We start from the raw sequence: 21,454 nt of genomic DNA on the forward strand, positions 1-21,454 counted from the left end.
TTAGCAATCTTAGGTAGTATTTATAGAAGGGATGCTTTGATCCTAACCGTCCATCGTTGTAACTAGGTGACTCAAAACAGATATTTTGATCGAATTTTCAATATTTTTAAAGCAAAGAATCTGCATGAATCTGGATTTCTAGGCTTATGGGGAGTTGGCTCGGGTTCGTTCTGTACTTAAATATGAGAGGTTGTGGCTACTAGCTGCTTGCTGTTGACATTTAAAATGGAATCCTGACCCTAATGACGCCCGCTTCCAATCGGGCAGTTTAGATTGACTGCATCAGCTACGATCCAATAACGGAAAGTTTCATCTTTCCTTTCTCATTTACTGCTTTTCTTTCCTTTGGAAATGAGCGGGGGTCATCCAAAACAAGCATTCAATCCTCTGAATATCTTCTCATGTTCTAGTTTTGACGACAGGGTGAACCAAATGAAATCCGGATTCACTCAGACAAATCAGAATGAAAGGTCAGTTTAGAACAAGACAAAATGCACAGCAACAAACTCCAACTCTCCGAGCCAGCTAACTAGTCATAAACAAACAACACATATCACCTACCAAAAGTTCCTGCCTTATGGGCACTGCATATAAACCTCTATGGAATATGCCATTAAGCTTGTCTCTGTTGTTTGACTAGTGCAACAAAGTCGAAGTCGCGCTTTGTAAAAGCCACCAATCGGGGGGTGGGTGTGATAAAGTAAACTAAATGCACCTTCCAACGTCTAAGAAATGACATCAATCAATCTAAACCTCTCATCCCATTTGATGGCCCAAGAGACAAGGAAGCTGCTTCAGTCTTGTCAATGGGGATTCTTTCTAACGTTTCTTTGTGTTTGTGACTCTTTCCTGGCCTGGTTGTTAAAGAACTGGCATCCATCTCGTGTGAAACTAAAAGTTCAGGACTATAACAATGATATTACAAAATCTAGGACGGTATCCTCTATTCCTCTTCGATTGGTAGAAGAATTATATATTTTTCTTGTATGGAATGGGATTAAAAATAGAATATATATATCTGCAAAGGGGCTTACAGTTACATGAAGCAACCTACATCAAGACATAGTAAGGGAATATAAGAAATATTCCGGAATACTAACAGGAGTTATATACACACACACACACACACACATTGGAACTAGTATTCTTTTGAGTGTTATCCCTTTGCTTTGCTCATGCATTTTCATCATCCACTAGTGCCTTGGAGATATCAGTATAATATATACGTAAGGATGTCTACGTTCATTCTTTTTAAGGTTTGCAGGCAAAGGAAGACAGTGTTACCTGATAACTAATGACAGAACTATTATCATGCATTTGGATGCATTAGATTCATCATTCATTCATCAAAGTTCATCAAAAATAAAACAAAATTGAAGGGTAACATTGTTGCCCAAATTTTAGTTCAATCTCAAAGAATAGCTAATAAAAGACTGCAATCAAATATATAACAAAATCAAAGAGGGATGTATCGCTAATCTTCTTTTCCTGCTTTCACACCCCCTGTTTCCCTTAAAATTTCTTTATAAGGGACAAACCTATCACAACATAATTATACCTACGACTACAGATTGCCGCTTTCCCCTTTAGCGGTTCAAGCATCTGAGAACTGCCAAATTCTTTTTGGAAGCACTGTAGTTCCGAAGCCGCACACACTAAAGGGTGAATACATATTTCCAGGGTAAATAGCACATAATTGATGTATACCAATCATGCCCTAGCAACTATCTCCTACTGCTTGCTGTCTTGCCCTTGCTTAAGTCAGCAAGCTCCTCAATAAGCTTCCTCTCTTCACTGCTCAACCTTTTTGGAATTTCAACTTGTACACGGACCAACTGATCACCCCTCATGTTGCTTTTATTTAGAACAGGGACACCTTTCTTCGCCATTACAAGGGTGGTGTTTGGTTGGGTCCCAGATGGTATCTTCAAATCAACCATACCATCCACTGTTGGTACCTTGATCGTTGTTCCCAGAATTGCGTCTATATATGACACTTTGCAGGAATACAATATGTTGGTATCATCACGTTTTAGAACAGGATCTGGGATAACTTCAATAACAACAAAGAGATCACCAGGAGACCCACCTCTCCTTCCAGCATTTCCTTCAGACCGGACCCTTAAACGGCTACCAGAGTCCACACCAGCCGGAACTTTCAAACTGATCCTTTTTGTTCTCCTTACTCGCCCATCACCAGAACATGTATTGCATGGGGTAGAAATTTCCCCTGTACCACCACAGGAAGAGCATGTCATTACCTGCTGGAAGACACCCAATGGAGTCCTTGCAGATGATACAACCTGGCCTTGCCCACCACATGTGGTACATTTGGATGGTTTTGTGCCAGGTCTTGCACCTGACCCGTTACAAGTTCCACAGCTTTCAAGTCTGGTTATCTCAATCTCTTTCTCAACTCCAAAAACTGCTTCCTTAAAATTCAGTACAAGACTGTAATATTCATCCTGCCCATCAACTGCTCTATTCCTGGAACTTCGGCCACCCATGCCCATGCCACCCATACCACCCATGCCCTCAAACAGTGACTCAAACAGATCAAAAGGATTGCTAAAATCCTGGCATGGTAAACAAGCCATCAATGACAAGATGTCGAGAAAATCCAAGGCAGATAATCTTGAAATGAATGATCTTATTCAGCATCAGTCGAATTTAACTTACCCCCATTCCCATACCAGCACCTTTAAGTCCAGCCTCCCCATATTTGTCATATAGAGATCGTTTCTCATCATCTGACAAGACCTAAGCAAACATATTGTGCCTCAAAGATCAGATATCACCACAGGGACTGACACATTTCAGTCATATAAAAGAAACCCAAATAAGAATAACATTGAACTCTTACCTCATATGCATTGCTAATTTCCTTGAATTTCTGCTCCGCCCCAGGATCTCTGCAGAATCAAATAGAATGATTAGAAAAGAAGAATGACAAAAGAGCACTACGATTCAAACATATTTGGATTAAAGAAGATATTGTAACTAGCAACACATTATTTCTGAGGACTTCAGAAGACGAAATATTTTAACCAGAGTCAGAATCTACAACTACCATTCTATATACTCTCCCTTTCAGCAAACATATTTAAAAATATATTGAATACAAACTCAATAAAATATCTACCTCAGGAAATCTAAGACTACTATTTTATTTTCTCTCTTCCAGCTAGCAAATTCTCCTTCTAACCATTATTTAAGCTCTAAATTTAGATATAGATGCCATCAATTTTTTTTATTAAACCCCCGCTTAGGGCATAAAATAGATAGACATCCCTTTCGCCACTTTTCAATTGACAGAATGATTAGATAACTCAAAATACTCAAAAGAAGGTCAGAGTGTGCTCCATATACAGAAATCTGCGAACCCAATTCCTACATCCTGAGATGACGACTTTAAAAGGAAAAAAGATGCGCATTGATCTATCTAATTAATATGATTTCTCTGGGAATTCTAACCTGCACTGTTACAGAATTTCCCTAGCAACAGCCTAACCTATATTTTATAACATCATAAGGAAGATAATTGCTATGATTCAATCAGAATGAGAGAAGCTATTTTTCTCTTTATCATTGTGGTCACTTCTATAGGAAACAGCTTGTACCATCACTGGATCCAAAAATGAAGAAGAAGAAAATGAGGAGAGTAAATTAAAGAAAGAAACATTGACAATTCTCAGAGATTAGACACAACACTATGGCCCAAGTATTCACACACAGGGTTTTTCTAAATAAGTTGTATAGGTAAATAATTAGCCATTTCCAGATGTTCATTTATCTATTTCTTTCTTTCGAGTTTAATTTCCAATGAGTAGATTCTTGCAACCCCAATCCAGTTCTCAGATTGCATCACACCAAATCCCACAAAAATCCAGATAATTACAAACTTGCTGATGAAATCATCTCATGTCTTTTATCTGAACCACATGCTACTAAAATTCAAGTTTCCTAGCACTGCATGTCACATATACATTTTCCAGCTGATGTCAACTGACATAATTTTGTAATGGACATAGACAACTGTAACAGACAGACAACCATGAATAAAAGGCAAGAGGTACAAGATTATCAACTGACTTGTTCACATCCGGATGATAGCTCCGAGCAAGCTTCCGATAAGCTGTAAAACAAAAGATTTTAAGACTGTAAGATAATATTATACAGGAGATAAGAGCAGACCATTGCAATAGAAATAACAAAGTTTACTTTTGTGGTACTTATAACCAAAAGAGAATCTAGTTTTCATCATGATCAATCACTTGTACATGTATGTAAGTTTACAGTTCAGCAATTTTGAAGCTCCAATGAAATCAAGACAATCATATTCCATAAAAGTTTCTTTTTTCCCCCAGGCAAACAAGCATCAGCCCAGAACTCTCACAAACATTCAATTATCCTAAAGCTTAAAAAGTTCACTTATAAGCCACAACACTCAAACTGAATCAATTACATTTGTTATGGCACCAGCATAATGGATGCAAGCCCCATTTATATACATTAACTCTACTATTCAACTGAAATAATGACTAAGCATTATGAAAGACAGGAACATATTATCAGAATTAGCAAACATAGCTATACTCAAAAGGAACTAAATCCCCAAGAGTACTCATCAAATTCATACATATATCCCTGTCAATTGTCAGTTAGCCACTAATATCCATCAATCAACATAATCTAAATTTAAAAGGTAATGGCAAGAGGCATTCCAAAATAAACCTTGGATAATGGGAAAATGTCAAATATATCCTACTTACAGGCATCTAAGGAAAAATTTATACAAAAGGCTTAAATTGAAAACCATCTAGACTAATTGCATCAGTATTTTGTCTAGAACCACCTTGGCAGCATTCTAGTCATATGCATCATAATCAGCTAGAACATTTTTCATTTGTCATCTAACCAACCATGAATTTTCCTTCAAAACCAAATAGAGACTTCCTTTTGATTAGCCTGCACCTTAAATGTGAATACCACCATATGTCAACTCACCTTGACTGACCAATAGTCTTACATCTCTCTCTAAGATTGCAAGCATTCATTTTATTCCCCTTGAATTACTAAGTATATGTCTTACTTTTATAGAATAAAACGGAGTGATTTTTTCAACTTCTATGCTTGCTTGCTATTTCTACCGATTTATATCCTCCAATGTGTCTTAATTTCTCTTCAAATTAATCCATCCATCATCTCTAAGTTCTCTTTGATTTATCTCATTCAACCCTACCTTCCCTTAAAATTAAGCTTGTGCAATGTTTTAAAACTTTCAATGCAGAAACCCTTAAATCTGTGCAAACTTAAATACAGTAAGTTGCAAAACCATAAATAAGAAATAGATTAGCAAACTAACATAAGCACATAAATGCCACAAGCAATCATGTAAGGAATAAAATAGAATAGTCACCAAAAAAGATATGGTAAGTCAACATACCACTTTTAATTTCAGATTTACTTGAGTTTCTTGACACCCCAAGAATAGAATAAAAGTCCTGCTTATTAAAAACATTATCATGTTAAATTGAGAATGCAAACAGTGAGTAAGATGCCAATTACAGCAATAAAATGGTTACTGAAAGGTTTAGAATAAATAAGTAAATAATGGAAAAACCATTACAGCCTCTATTTTCACCAAAAAATAAAAGCAAAAGGAAACTGGAAGTTTTATACTCACAGTTTCAGCTCTAACAATAAACCGTGCACCCCTACGACGATGTGAAGTCTGAGATGATCCCACAGAGGATAACAATGGTAAGGAATCACGAGAAAATAAGCTCGAACTTGGTGCTCCCAAATAATTTATCCTACTTGTGACTCTGCAAAAGAATAATAAACACCTAAATTATTCTTCCATAGATACCAGCAAATAGAGTGCTATGGCTAGAGGTAATACACCACCCCCCCCCCCCCCCCCCGTTTTTCCTCTTTCTCCCTCTCTTTTTAATCAACACAACAAATATAGCCAAGTAAAAGAGGAATTAAGAAAGGGGGTAAATTCGCCCATCTAAATTATGTTCACCAAAATGCTATGAATCAATAAATTCACAAATGTTATGCATGCTGATGAAGAAACCATAAAAGTAAATACCATAACTAACAATAACATTGCAAATTTAGCAATTCCACTTCTATATAAAGCTCCAGAAGCAAATAATTGTAGTCTGACCATTAAATTCAGCAAATTCCATTCTACAAGTAAAACCGTTAAGCAGAAAACTTACCCCGATTGTGTTGTCATTATTCGGTTTGTGACATAAGATCTTATAGTGAACTGAGGACGAATACCCCACTGGGCAACCCATGTACTTCCACAAGGTATAATGGCCATCCAATATGAGGGTAGAGGACCTGATTTACAAGTTTATTCTGAATGACCTTTCACAGGCTGAAATAGATGAAAACTTAAAATTTAGTGTACTCTTGAATGATAAATATGAATATTATTAAAAATTATGAAAATTCAGAATTGATTGACAGCACCATCAAAATGAACTAAGCTCAATACGACGCCTCCTTAAGAGAAAGAAAGTAAAATAAAATAACTAAGACTTTCTTCATGCATCAACAATGTAATACAAAATGGGTTAAAAACAAAATAAATCCAAAGGATATTGCATTTATTCTCATGATCATCATTCACATCAACAGTTACCATTAACATAACAAGAATAAAGAAGAATAAAGAAGATAAAATAAAATAAACCGGTAGACTCCTAATATTGAACTTCACACTTCGCTGCTCATTGTGACAAATCCAAAATCGTAATTTAAAGTAGCTCTATGGAAAATATGGGCTACTATTTGAAACGCCATGTATTTTCACTAATTATTATGATGAGCACAGCATTTTAACACTATAAAATGGCCACAATTACCATTAACGGTGCAAAAGCCTACATAACCAAAAACAAACCCACAGCAAGATTTCCAAATCTTGAATGCCACACTTTGAATGCCACACTTTGTTCAGACTAACAAATAGTTTCAAAGACTTCAATATCAGGCAAAACCTTAGGAACCATTTTCTGACCCTAGAAACAAGGTTCTATTTAGGCAGCATTAAAACCTGTTCTTGTCCACTGCTTCAAGGCAACGTGCATTTGTTGTGGAATTTGTGCCTTCATTAGTTTTCGTTTAGGAATGTATCGTCATTGCCTTCAAAAGATGTTAACTACTGACGCTTGTTAAAACACATTTCCAATTACCTATCGAAAGCTATTCCTAACTAATCATTCAAGACCAAAAATCACCTGTGCATTTTCTGGCTATTGGTAGCAAAAAGAAAAATCTTTCAAGTAGAAAATAAAATTACTTATCCAAATGCTAAGCAAAGCACTTCAAATCCTTCTATCCACTAGGGTAAACTATCCACCACCCAAAAAGAAAAACGGTAAATTAAAAATTCATGAACAACAAAATAAATAAAATAATAATAAAAACACGAAATGACAATAAGTAGCGACCAGATAATTGATAGAACAATAAAATTTTCAATCCGCATGCCTTATGTCAAGAGCTAACACAAACAGGAATTTAGATTTTAAAACAAAAATGAAAGAAAAATAGGGAAATTGAATTCGAAATTAGGGCAAGAATAAGGAGCTAACTTGCGAACCTTTTTGGCTCCAAAGTGGTTCGCTCTCTCTGAGAAGGAAAGAGCGAGAGAGAGAGTATTTGGTGAGGTATGTAGCAGGTGGAGGATGAGGTTAGGGCCTCTAATTCTAAATATTGAATCTTTATTGGGTTTTTTTAGAAAAATGGCTGTCAAGTCTCAACATTGACTTCTTCACCGTTGGATTGATTCGAAGATTTTTGACCTTTTGCTACTGATCGTCCGATTTGTGGAAAGTAATTAGTAGTATTTTTGTTTTTTATGAAGTAATTAGCAGTTTTACGGGCTCGTCAAACCAAGATTCGTTTTGTAAACTAAAGTATTAATTTTTTGAAAGAACTGTAAATGTGGTATGAAATTTTAAAATTAATTAAAATTTATTAGTACAAAGTAAAATAATTATAATTGTAATGACATTTTAAAATAAAAGTATTAATATTTTTATGAAGAATGAAGTGATTCAATTTAAAAATGTTTTGTTTGTGCAACTTCTTGTATACATAATAATGCATAAAATATAAGAAATGATTTAATATTTTAAAATAACATAAACTATATATTTTGTACATAATGTATAAATATATATATATATATATAGATATAAGAATTTTGCATCAGTGTTTGTGTATGCACATTTATACTTATTTTTGTGCACATAAAAATTTTTTAAAATGCATAATTGTAAAAACAAAATTCAATATTTATATTTAAATAGGCAAAAAAAATGAAGTTTTTATAGATTTCTTTAATGTTTTAGTATAACTTAAAACTTTGAATTCTTCAACAATTAAAATGAGGGAAAAAATAATTTTATATTATTTAAGTTTAAAACCTTAAAAAATGTATGTTTTGTCAAAATATATTAAATTTGCAATTTTAAGTATCTGGGTCCGATCAAATTTTAATTAAGTCTAGCTCAAATACAATAAAAAATCAAATATATTGTACGATACTTATTAATCTGCTTGTGAATAAATTGATACGTTACCAATTCATGAAAAATTCTATTCTCTTATACATGCAAATCGAATTTACTATAAGTCAAATTGAATCGTATCATACATATTGATTTATAAAAGCTTTACTTTTAATAAAATAATACTATTTTTTCAATATTTAAAATATATTAATTATTATTTAATTAAAAGAACATATGATTATTTTAACTAAAATGTATCATCATATCACAATCATCGCTACAAGTAAAAGCAAAATTTTAAATCAATTGTCCTTAAATCAATTTTTAATAAAAATGTAGGTCTAAATTTATTAAAATTGAGGTAACTGAACTAAAAATGTCAAATTGACAAAGTAGAAAGACCAAATTCAAACTTTAATCAATTTTTTTTAATAAAGCATGATTTGAACCTTGCATTTTAAGTAAAAAGATCATACACCAATTAATAAGTCAAATGTTCAAATATCAAACTTCAATTAAATTAACGATGAAATGGTGCACTTATTGAAAGAGATTCTATGAAATTATTTTGATTTTGTCTTAATTCTTGTGATTGAGCCTCCAATTAACTTCTCAAAGTGCACAGCTTTAAATAAACAGTTAAAATCGTATTTAATTTCTACAAAGTCTATCTTAATAAATTTCAGTGGGGCATGAATATGAGTCAAAGGAAGAATCCTTTTAGCTTATAGTTTTATGAGATTCTTTTTTTTTTTTTTGAATAACAGGATTTCATTACAAGAGGCAGAGTCCCAACAAAAAATGACACCTCAATAACAATTACAACAGCCAATCAGGAATAATCCTGGAGCAGCAAATCACAAGAAAAAAGCAAGCAAGGTGAATTTAGTCGTAAGTTAAATGCGTGAGTACATATGGTGGGTATATTAAAAATAAGGTCTAATTGTGTGCATTGCCGTAATTTTTATCCGAATAGGAGATTGTTGATTGAATATGGTGAATTTATCAAGGAAGAGTTTAATTGTCAGCTGGCACATATATTCACTCCAGGGTAATTTTTTAGGTAAATTCAATGTCCTGCTTAACCCATTTATGCCCGACATAATCACAAGCAATGCCCTCCAAGGTAGATCATCTTGATCTTGGGTTGAGTCTTCATAAGTTTCTCCGGAACCTGCGAAGGCTTAAAGCCACTACTTGTAACTGATGTAATTGACGATTTTGTGTGCCAAGAAAAAGGTACATACCCGACCTCTTATCCTGAAAGAATCTTAGCTCAACTGATCCGTAAACCCCTGCTTTCAGCATACTTGGTCATGTACAAGGTTCTGGTTGGCTTTTGAGCTAAGCAAACCTGCAAGAAAGATTCTTGCGTCAGATAGTATTAGATTAAACAGATAACTAATGTTTATTAAATGCTCATATTAAATGAAAAGATTTCAGTTTCTCATCCCTTTCGGCGTGCTTGCTCTGAGGTAAAAAGCTCTCAGGTCAGGAATAATCAGAGAGCTAACATTCAATTCAAGAGAGACAGAAAGAGAAAGAGAGACAACTGATGCATTAAACATCAGTACTGTCGCTGGCTAAGTTTGTTAGCATAAAATCAAGGGTCACTGAAATTTTCATTGTAAAATTCTAATCCACTCATTTAAGAGCCACCTGCCCTTTTTTTCTTTGTTTTGGATTTCTTCTGCAGCGCCTACATCATAAAGCATCTGTTTTTGTCTAGTTCAGTAAAGTAACGAAAAAGTAAAACTCCAATAGAGCCCCCCGTTTCCCTTTGGTCTAAGAGAGTCGAACAAAAAACTTAAGCTGTTATGGATAGTCTTCCTCTTCCCTTCATCATCTTCCTGATCACCCTCTTCACTCCCCTGCACACTTCATCAGCCCCTGGCTCAGCATGCCGGTCCACATGCGGCTCTCTTCAGGTCAAGTACCCCTTTGGCACCGGCTACGGCTGCGGCTCTCCCCGGTTTCAACCCTATGTAACTTGCAGCTCCGACCGTCTCCTCCTGACAACTCATACAGGCTCTTACCCCATCACCTCCGTATCTTACAAAGATTCAACCCTTATCATAACCCCGCCGTACATGTCCACATGCAGCTCCATGCAACAATCACTCAACTTGGGCCTTGACTGGGCCAGCCCTTTCCAGCTAGGTCCATCAATTTTCCTCCTCCTCTCCTGCACTCCCCCTACGTCCTCCCTCACCATCAAGGGCTCTCCTGTCTGTGATCCTTCCTCCTCAGACCTCTGCGCCTCTATCTACTCTTGCCCTTCCGTCGTCAGCCTCGGCCTCCATTTGTTCCCGCCTACCAACACTTGCTGCGTGTACTCGCCGGCGAATTTTAACAGCAAAGGTGAGTTGGACCTGCGTGCAATGAAATGTATAGGGTATGCATCAATTGCCTCTTTTCAGGATTCTCCAACAGACCCTAGTAGATGGCAGTACGGGGTGACATTGAAGTATACCAATGGAGCGTTTGATGATTATTACATGAACAACAAATGTAATACTTGTGAGGATAGTGGTGGTCTTTGTGGATATTCTCCTCCTAGTAATTCATTTGTCTGCGCATGTAAGAATGGCTTCAATACAACTACAGCTTGCTACAATAACTACAATCCGATTCAGGATGACGAGGATCAGGGGATTACTTGGAGTTCCACTTTATTACCAACCTGTAAGTTGTTTTGTTCTCTTTGTTCCTTATTCTTGATTTATTTTGTTGCTCATGTTGATTAATGTATGAATGGTGGGTACTGGGTAGATGGGGTATTAGATTCTTATGCTTTGGTCGAAAGTGAACTTCAGTTTTGCTAAACCACGTATGATTTGGTTAATCTTTAAGTGGAATATGCCAAGGGATTTGTCTTGGGGCATAAAGGTGTAGTTTCTTTTAGGTAGAGGAAAAAACAAAACTAAAAAGTGAGCGTTGGAAAGTGTAAAGGAATCACTGATATGCTGGTTTTGGCAGGGAAGATTTGGCTGGGATTATTAGCTGGTCTGACTTACTGCCTTGCTGCTTGAGAGCGAGAGAGAGAGAGAGAGAGGAAGAATGGGCAAGCAGGAGAGGGGCCTCAGTCTTTTTTGAAGCATCTTTTCCTTCGGTTTTTTTTTTCCCTTTTTCTAATATGCTGCCCTAGCTATGTTTGTAAGTAGTAAATCTTCTGTTAGACTCTTAAGAACTATGCTCCCACTTGGAAAAGTTGTTAAGATAATGTTTAGCCAAAAAGGAAGTATGGACGACACGAAACTGTCCGACCACAATGTAAACCAATAACAGGTTTGCTGCACGAGGACTTGTCAAGACATCATCCCCATCGGAATACCCTTTTATTCAAAGCGAGCTTAATTGCAAAGTTCTGGTTCAATTAATGAAATCTGTACATTGATATTGGTATATGATCTTGCGCCTGTATAATTTGATCCAATGTCAAATTGCGAAGTGCCAAATCCAGTACAGATTGTACTAGTTTCTTTGCAAATTATCAACCTTTTTTCAGGGCTACGCCTTTTTCTTTCTGTAGCATGGGATTTCATTCATATCAGATGCCAAGCAGCCTAACCCACTATACAAGAATTACAAAGCCGCTATTAAATGAAGACAACAAGAAGAAAAAGGTAGAACAAGACTAATGCAGACAAAAATTGACAAAACTAATGATATGTGGCGGGGATAAGAATTAATGATATTGTAGATAAACAACCATTTTGGAGCAAGAATGTATAACAGTTCTTCTACAGATTAAATGTCTAAAACAAGCTTCACATGTCATGTCCTGTTCTAAGCACAACTTCTCACCTCCATACTATCCAAGCTGCTTTGCAGACAATATTAGGCATTTGCAAAGAATTAAAGGACAACAATCACTGCCCAAAATTATTTTGATTCTTTGACATTTTCTTCTGCGACTTTAATTCTATCTCAGCTTGACAATTCATATATAAATTTCAAATGCTAGAAGCATGCTTAATCTATGCAATAAGTTTGAATGGCCGGAAGGATTACATTTGATACCATTGAAAAAAGTTGAACATAACTCAGTACAATTATATTTAACCAGCACATTAGTTACACAGAAAAGATATGGAAAGATGGGCAGGGACATTCAACATAAATGGTGATAAAAAGTCATGAAATTTCCTGCAAAATGGCTGGACACCAATTAAAGGAAGCAGCAAGCACCAGCCAATGGTAAATTCATCCCTGGCAATGGAAAACAATCAAACCAAGAGTTCACCTGTGGCATTAGACTCCATAAGCAACCTTGCTAACTTGCTAACTTGCTAACCTTCCAGGGGGTGATAGCTCATAAATTCCCATCATCATAAGTTTATTTATATATAACTATAAGAATTGAGTAATGTCACAAACTTTAAATATAATGTTTTATGAAGGCCCAAAACATATTTCCTGTTTCATATTCATCCACAAAACACAACACATCCCCAAAATGAAGGCTTATGTGAGAAACCAACAACTCCTGGGTTATCTTCAGTCTTTTGCTTACCTCTCAATCTGTTTTACGGTCATTGCTGTAGTTTCCTTGCTTAACTGGAGGAAGCGGATTAATAAGGAAAGATTTCATATGCTTGTATAGCTCTTTAGGCTTCTCTACATTGATGGCATGCCCTGCATTCTTTATGATCACTAGTTCTGCATTGTCTCCCAGATGCCTGCATTGGCAGCATAAGATCACAATTAAACTGCACCCAAATGAAGAGGTCAAAAAGCATGTGTAAATAACAAAACCAATCTCATTTCTCATATATAAAAAAAAAGGATGCACAGGAAGGTTTCAATCAAAGAATTTAAAAATTTCTTTTCATTTACTTCATTAATTGAAGATTCAGAAGATCAGTCCAATCAGGTTAGATTCCAGACTCATACTTTTTAGATGTTCTTTCATGTAAGCAAAAAGGTCATCATATAAAGAGCAGAAAACAGAATTGATGTTTTATCATTATTTAGTCCTTAGAATGACCTTTTCAATCTGTGTCCCAATTCCAAAGGGAATATTTGGTCATGTTCTCCCCAAATTATTAGTGTTGGCTGCAAAAAAGAACAATATTAACTCAGTAAAGGCTCAAGAATGAAAAAGACAGCTCTTAACAAATAGTACATGCTATATAGTTGAGGATATGTTGATTAAAATTTTGAACAAAGTACAATAACCTGGGTTATCTTTGGCAGATCTGATAGTTTTCTGTCCTTGTGTAATGCTTGGATCAACTCTTTTCGCTCTTGCAGGTATTCTGTGCACATGACCTGCCAACCAAATTAAATTCTCAACACAAACATAAGGCAATATTGTAATAGAAAAAGCTTGCTTCCTTGCTAAAACTAACATTAATATCAAAAAAAAGTTGAAAGTTTAGATGAAAACCTAGAAGCATTATGTGGAAGAGAAATCTACTAGTTGGATCACTCAGCTGTGCATGCCAACATCAGTGTGGCAGTGAAGGCAACAAGATTTATTGACTTAATGGTCATTGTATGTTTGTTAAGGGATACATTTTTTTTTTTGAAATTTATTTGTTAAGGGATACATATCCACCAAAATTTGAAACTTTATGACCATCTTAAAATTATGGTCAAAATTAGTGGGAATACAGGACAAAAATTAGACTAGCAGTTTCTGAAAGAAATACACAGATCACAATCAGTCAAGGAACATAAACAACAGAAATCAAAAAGAGAGTCAACAAAATAAGAGTGATACTGTCTAATTACAAAGTTTAATATTGTCAACTCAGAAAAAACGCCCATGAAGCTAACTATTTTCTCATCATAAACTTTTCGAAACCATTTTCCAAAAACTAAGTTTTTTCTATATCAAGGTGACAGCCTGATTATGGAAGAATGTGGAACATCATTCGTTTTAGTTGCTTTTTTGATACTATTTCCTCATCATTCTTGAATGATGTAATTACCAAAAGAGAACAATTCGTACTAGAGTTTTTCTTTGACAGGTATATAGAAGTGAATGCTTGCCGTTATAAACTATAACTGATTTATGATGATGGTAGGAAAATTTTGGATATTTGCTTTGCAAAAGTTAGCAGAAAAATCATCTCTGATATCAGGTAAGAATTTAAAAAGCAGCAGCAATTAATTTTCCAAAATACTACATCATATGAACATCAAATGGCTCTAATTCATCATTAAAATCATGATTGGAATGTCCTATGTGGAATTAATATTTTCACTATTGTTTTCTTAGCTTCTGCACTTTCTGCAGGCAGCACTCTTGAATGCCATAGCAGCAAAACAGCTTTGCTTCTACCATCTCTTGAAATGAATATGCCCTTGTCATTACTAATAAAGAAGCTATAATCATATAACTTATAACTAGCATGGACACAAAGTAGCTTCTTTCACCCATATTATAGACTCAATACCTACGCAAAGTTTTCAACTCCAAACATCGTTTTCCAAGGATTTGAAACCCAAAACCTCTTTTTCGAAAATATGACTATCAAAGTATCGATTAAGCTACATTCCCACCCTTACACAACAAAGTATTACTATAAAGTATAAACCTCTAACAATTCCCAACAAATGCATTATAAGAAAAAAGAAAGAAAATTCAGCCTTGGCCCAACTATTAGCCTAAAACCAACAAAAGAAGCCCAAAAATCTAGCACCATTTGTTTATTCATAGTGACCTAATTGAAAATGAAAAAACAATGATCAAATGAATTAGAGTAGCTTACTCACATGGATGAAATCGTTTAAAAAACAAGAAGGAATTCCTTTAGTAGGCTTATGAAACGAAATCTTCATCAACTCCCTCATCTTATCTGGCGTTTGGGCCAACAACATACTAATAGCCTCATCCACACTCTTCACTTTAAACATCCCTTTCTCCATATCTTTCTCTTCCAAACACACCCCAGCGCAACATAGCACCAACTTATCCAATCTCTCCTTAAACTGCGCAGCCATACTATAACCAACAAAGCCGCCATAACTAATCCCAACAACGCTCATAACCGTAACACCATAGGCGTCCATGACCCGCATGACACACTGGGCCTGGAACTGCTCCGACCTTTCGGGTCGGGTCGTATAGGATTCTCCGAAGAAGAGGAGGTCCGGGACGTAGACGTTGAAGCCGGACATGAGAGGGGAAACGAAGTCGTTCCATTGCCACATTGCATTGGCACCTATGCCGTGGATGAGGACTAACGTGGGCTTGGATTGAATATGGGCTTTGGGTGCCCAAACGTGCATGACGGTGCCGTCTCCGAGGTCCGTCGTCGATGATCGCAGGCCAGCGTTGGAGAAGCTGTAACGGTAGCACCAGTCCCGCGTTGCAGTAAAGCTGAAACACTTAGCCATTTCTTTCCTTTTTTTTTTTTTTCTGAAAAGTGATAATAGCCAAGCAGAAGGAAGAAAAGAAGAGACTTTAAACAAAGATCAAGATGACGTGGTGGGTTTTGATTGGGGGTAAATAAAGCGCCAAATTTTGTCTAACGAATTTTTTTTTTTTGGCTGACAGAGAAAGTCAGTGTCTGGATTCCAGAGTTTGGTTTGGTTTTTGGGTTTTTCCTTTGGTTTGTGGGACAAAGTATACGGGAAATTTGGGGATTAAATCAAAGAGGTCGTGGGCAGTTGTTAGGAATAGGGCAGGCCAATGAAGATGAGACATTTCTCGAATGTTGTGAGGAAATGTCAAAAACGTCTTTTTAATCAATATTTATTTTAATATAGTTAAAATAAAAATATAGATATTAGTAATTTTCAAGTGATTTTAATATCGCATAATTTTTATTCTATGGTGTATGTTCTCTTACTAATCAATTCCACTCATCGCGGTGCCATTGGAATTGTAATGTGTCATAGCTTGATCAGAAAAGTGAGGACGAATCAAATTTATATAAAAGAAGAAAGCAGAAATTCTTGTTGGCCAAATATTCCTGCTAAAGTGGGATTGTAATGCAAGGATGTCTCCTTATTGACACTTCATAGATTCCTCTCTCAAAATTATTCCTACAAGAAATTCATTGAATTAGAGTTTCCTAGTGAGGCCCAGATGTTTCTAGTTAGCTCACGGGCTTTTTCTGGCTTGTTATTGCTTTCAAGTGCAAACTTTTCCCTTTGCTTATCTCTCTGCATTTTTACAGACAACTAGCCTCCACTAACCAAATATGTATTAGGCTATTAGCCAAGGAACGGTTTTAAGTGTCTGTACAGCTCTTTTTAGGCTTCTTTACATTGATAGCATGCCCTGCATTCTTTATGGCCGCTAGTCCTGCATTCTGTCATTCTCTCCCAGGGCCTGCATGAGCATAAGATCACACTTTTATTACAACCAACTCATGAGTTCCAACTGTTGTGAAGGTAACAAATATTATTTCACATCATGAAAAAGGAAGAAAAACGGATATTAGGGTGCAGGAAGGAAGCATACAATTAAAGATTCTTGAAAAATCTTTTCATTGTCTCCATTCTTAGGAAGATTAAAGGTAATTTCTGCTGTGTTCATACTCCATAAAAACATTTAAAATATATAATTAAACCAATATGTTTTTTTTTATGATATCAATATTCTTTTTGTAAGTGCTAGGAATGAAACAAAATTAGTAGCTTAAAACTGCAACGCCTAAAAGGACGGAAAGGCATGCAAGATGAAGAAGGTACCTCCAAACTATGCTATCATACTGCAGAGCGGCCCTCATTCTTTGGGTGCAGAAAGCATCAGCCCTGAATCCATCAAGCCATTTGTTCTGTTACTGAACAAAAGGCAGAGCCCAGAAGTACACATTTTCCGGGGCACATTTGAATTTCCCTAACCACGAGATAACCATATTTTTTCATCAGCATGATAGGAAATGAAACAAAATGTGTAACTTATAATTCTAACACCTAAGGGAGGAAAAGGCAGAAATAGAAGATGAAGAAAGTACCTGCAAACTAAGCATACTGCAGTTTGCACTTAATTCTTTTGGTGAAGAAAGCATCAACCCTGAACCCATCAAGCCATATGTTCTGTAACAAAACACAGGTGGATCCTGGAAGTCCATATTTGTATAGGCATATGAGAAATTCCAAAACCAGACTGGATGTCATTATCTTCAGATTACATTGCACTCCAACCAGCTTTTTTCCCTATGCCCCTTTCCTTCATTATTTCTCTGGTCCGTTCTGCCTCCTCCCACCATCCCATAGAACTACACATGTTCGAAATCAAAATATAGTACCCATCATTCTCAGGGTCAGAAGCAATAGCACACTTCGCTATCCTCACTCCCATCTCAATTTCATTATGAACAACACAAGCACTTAGCAAAGCTCCCCAGATACCCCCATCAGGTGAGATGGGCATTGACATAACCAGGGCTTCAGCATCCTGAAGATTACCTGATCTGCCAAGAAGGTCCACCATGCAAGCATAATGCTTCAAATTTGGCTTTAGAAAATAATGTTCCATTCTACCAAACAAAAACTTCCCTTCTTCAACAAGGCCTGCATGGGCACAAGAATTGAGAAGAGAAAGAAAGGTAAGAGCATTAGGTTTAACATTTGATTTCTCCATCTGCTGGTAAATCTCAAGTGCTGATTTTGCATCTCCATGCATTCCATAACCTGAAATCATTACATTCCAAGACACTGCATCTTTTTCCTTCATTGAGTTGAATAACTCTCTCGAATTCTCAAGTTGCCCACATTTTGCATACATGTCAATTAATGCAGTAGCAAGAGATTGACAGAGCTCATATCCTTCTTCCTTGATGTAACAATGAATTATTTCCCCTTTCTCCCATGATGCAAGATGAGAACAAGCTGAAAGCACAGTTAACAACGTTGCCAAGTTGGGCGTCAAGTTTCCCGAAATCATTTGATCAAACAAGGCAATAGCCTCAGAAAAATGCCCACAACGAGTATAGGCTGACATCATTGTGTTCCATGGGATAATATCTCTTTGTGTCTGATTAAATATCCTCCATGCAATGGTTAAATTTCCATTTTTCCCATACATATCTATGAGGGAATTGGCAATTGTGATGTTGTCAACCATGTAACTTTTAACTATGTTGCAATGCAGAGAGTGGCCAATGCGGATTGCTCCTAGCTCTGAACATGAGAAAATCACAGAGACAAAACTGTTTAAATCAGTTTCAATGCCAAGATGTTGCATTTCTCTAAACAATTCAATACTTTTTTCTTCTTGTCCATTCTTACAATAGCCGGAAACCATTATATTCCAAGACTCTTTGTTGCAATTAGGTATTATGCCGAAGAGTTTCTCTGCTATTGATAAGAGTCCAAACTTGCAGTACATGGATAGCAATGCATTATGAACTATCTGATCTAACAGAAAATTCCTCCTTATGAGTAATCCATGAAATGCCTTTCCATCGCATACACTCATGAAATTTCCAAAACCCAAAACAATCGAACTAATCAAAATTCCATCTGCACATAAACCATCAACCTGCATTTTGGAAATCAAATCTAAGCATTCCTTCAAAAAACCAAATCTAGCATACACACCAATAATCGATGTCCATGAGATAATATCTTTATGAACGACTTCGGAAAATGAAGCATATGAATCCCCAACACTCCCACACCTAGAATACATAGACAAAATCGAAGATTGAACAACTGGATAAAATCCAAGTCCAGTTTTCACCACAAAACCATGTAAACATTTACCTTCATACAAAGCACATAAACTCCCACAAGCCTGAAGTCCACCTTCTAAAGTCCTAAAATTTGGCCTTTTTTCACCATCCCCACCGACCCTATGCATATCACGAAGACGCTTCAAAGCCTTCTCACTCTCCCCATTTTGTACATATCCAATTACAAGAGCTGTCCAAGCAACCACATCTTTAACAATAATTTCATCAAACACAAGACAAGCATCCCCCATTGAACCACACTTTGCATACATATACACAAAAGAAGACCCAACCGCGGAATTTTCCGCGAAAAGGCCAAATTTTAAGGTCAACCCATGAACATATTTCCCACAACCTTCCCATCTGAGCTCAGCACAGGCAGAAGCAACCATGGGAATAGTGAAATCATTAGGTGGGGTGTTATGCAACCTCATTTTAAGATGGTACTCAAAAGATTCAGCGTAGTTTCCATTGGAGAAATGGGATTTGATAATTGAATTCCAAAGAAAGGTGTCCTTTGCTGGGATGGAAAGTGAATCAAAAACTTTGGTGGAAAAATGGGGTTTGTTGAAAAAGGCATATAAAGAGATAAGCTTTGAGGCTATGAAAATGTTGTTGGTTGAGTTGCCAGTGGTGATAATGAGAGCATGGGATTGGAGAAGGGATTGGAGAGTTGATGAGGAGGGGTTGTTGGAGAGGAAAGAGTGCAGTTGACAGTTAAGGTAGCCAGAAGTTGAACAAGATGAGAGTTGAAGAGACGTGGAGGGAAAGTGTCTCAACATTTGGGTTGCTTTGAGTTTTAGCATTGCTGTTCACTAACGGCTATTGTGGTTCCTTTATGGCTTTGTAAAGGAAGCACACAAATTCCCACAAGCCATCTACTAGTTTGAGTAATTAGAAATGAATATTTTGGGTCGTTTAGATATCTAGTATGTGAAAGCAACTCTTCACAAATGGTGGCCTCCACCATGGATGCTAAATTATATAGTACTATAATAGCATAATTTGGGTTATCAACACATACTAGTTTCAGCATATTGAATACTGTCTTTTAATTTCAATAGTCATACTGTACTCTTAATTATATGCAAATTTTAATTATTTAAGCCAATTCCAACTATTCTAACCAATCCTTATCTTTAATGGGTGTTGGCAGAACCATTATCTCAATTGACATTCTCTTTTCCACCATCATCAGAGCAAATTGATGCTAGATCTCTGCTATCCCATCAAGCCTCTCATGCGTGTTAAGGTTAACACCTGACAACTTTAAAATCAGGTCCCAATTCAAATCATTATATCAGCTGGCTAATGCAGGAAAAAAATAAAAAGGGGAAGGGGGTCAGAGAGGGAAATTAAAGAAGAATCTGGACTATGATAACTCATTGTTCTGGAAGGACATGCAAAAAGTCTTGGTTGGCTGGCTGGTCCTACTTTAGGAAATTAAACACCACCCAAATAGCTGTTAAAATCTATTTAATTACTCATCATTGATCCAACGTATTAATGGACCACCAACTAATTAACGTAGAGTGGGAGCAATGGCCAAAAATTTCCTGCCTGGACAAAAGCACAATGGGAAAAAGGTATTAGCGTAAAAAGGACAGTAATTCTCGTAGTGCATCTTGTTAATGACTCTGGGGAATGACCAATTATTAAATGGCCTGCAGACTGCAGTCTAGGACTGCCTATGAAGTAATTGAAACGCTGGTAGTCTACAGAGAAGGATGGCCCCTCCCTCGGTCCTCTTTCAGTGATTAGAGAGTTAAAAATAATAATATTTTGTATACGAGATTCAAATTTATATCTCTTATTTAGTTGTTATAATTAAATAGTAGTTTAATAAGTGCCCTTAGAGCGCAGATTGACTTGTTTCCAGAGATTATCAGGAATGTTTTTGAGCAGGGGCATTCACAAGCTGGGAAGAGCCAAAGGCCAAAAAGAGAAAGTGAAAAAAGAAGAAATTTCCTGCATGCTGCTATAAATGCAGTTTCCAAATTTCCTGGCTGTTTAATAGATTCAAGATCGGAGTGAGCCCCATGCCTGCATCAATCAAAGACAGGGGGACCTTTCCGTCTGTGGACTAGTCCAACATTAAACATCCAGTGAGAAGCTCCAACTTTGAATGCTGGACTCCTTTGATTGCTCCTAACCACTCCTTTCTCTGTTTTATAATGTTCTGCTAATTTTTTATCATCACATTTTTGACCAATTTTACTTGCACTATTGACCATTTTTAACCAAAGAAATTATTGCGTCTTTGATCCAAAA

General features: G+C 36.3%; 4 protein-coding genes across 5 annotated transcripts; 1 reads left to right on the plus strand and 3 right to left on the minus strand.

Moving 5' to 3' along the window:
- Positions 1,313-7,729, minus strand: LOC18611544 (chaperone protein dnaJ A6, chloroplastic). The gene is made up of 8 exons (XM_018114158.1): positions 7,628-7,729; positions 6,234-6,397; positions 5,687-5,828; positions 5,447-5,504; positions 4,093-4,135; positions 2,864-2,912; positions 2,680-2,760; positions 1,313-2,576 (listed from the first exon to the last, which is right to left on the minus strand). The coding sequence occupies exons 2-8, from the start codon at positions 6,338-6,340 to the stop codon at positions 1,725-1,727; spliced, it is 1,332 nt and encodes a 443-aa protein (XP_017969647.1). The 5' UTR covers positions 6,341-6,397; positions 7,628-7,729; the 3' UTR covers positions 1,313-1,724.
- Positions 9,334-12,050, plus strand: LOC18611545. The gene is made up of 2 exons (XM_007047850.2): positions 9,334-11,228; positions 11,523-12,050. Exons 1-2 carry the CDS (start codon positions 10,361-10,363, stop codon positions 11,573-11,575), a joined length of 921 nt encoding a protein of 306 aa, XP_007047912.2. The 5' UTR covers positions 9,334-10,360; the 3' UTR covers positions 11,576-12,050.
- Positions 12,542-15,937, minus strand: LOC18611546 (uncharacterized hydrolase YugF). Of its 2 annotated transcripts, none has more exons than XM_018119620.1 (4): positions 15,270-15,937; positions 13,725-13,817; positions 13,534-13,601; positions 12,542-13,225 (listed from the first exon to the last, which is right to left on the minus strand). In XM_018119620.1, exons 1-4 carry the CDS (start codon positions 15,891-15,893, stop codon positions 13,063-13,065), a joined length of 948 nt encoding a protein of 315 aa, XP_017975109.1. In that variant the 5' UTR covers positions 15,894-15,937; the 3' UTR covers positions 12,542-13,062. The 2 variants fall into 2 exon arrangements, with proteins under 2 accessions (XP_017975109.1, XP_017975075.1); XM_018119586.1 differs by having other exon boundaries at positions 12,542-13,255.
- Positions 16,481-20,095, minus strand: LOC18611547 (pentatricopeptide repeat-containing protein At4g39952, mitochondrial). Its single transcript, XM_018127102.1, has 3 exons — positions 17,462-20,095; positions 17,196-17,343; positions 16,481-16,833 (listed from the first exon to the last, which is right to left on the minus strand). Exon 1 carries the CDS (start codon positions 19,987-19,989, stop codon positions 17,635-17,637), a length of 2,355 nt encoding a protein of 784 aa, XP_017982591.1. The 5' UTR covers positions 19,990-20,095; the 3' UTR covers positions 16,481-16,833; positions 17,196-17,343; positions 17,462-17,634.

This window comes from Theobroma cacao, chromosome 1 (assembly GCF_000208745.1).
Source record: "Theobroma cacao cultivar B97-61/B2 chromosome 1, Criollo_cocoa_genome_V2, whole genome shotgun sequence".
Classification (NCBI taxonomy): domain Eukaryota; kingdom Viridiplantae; phylum Streptophyta; class Magnoliopsida; order Malvales; family Malvaceae; genus Theobroma; species Theobroma cacao.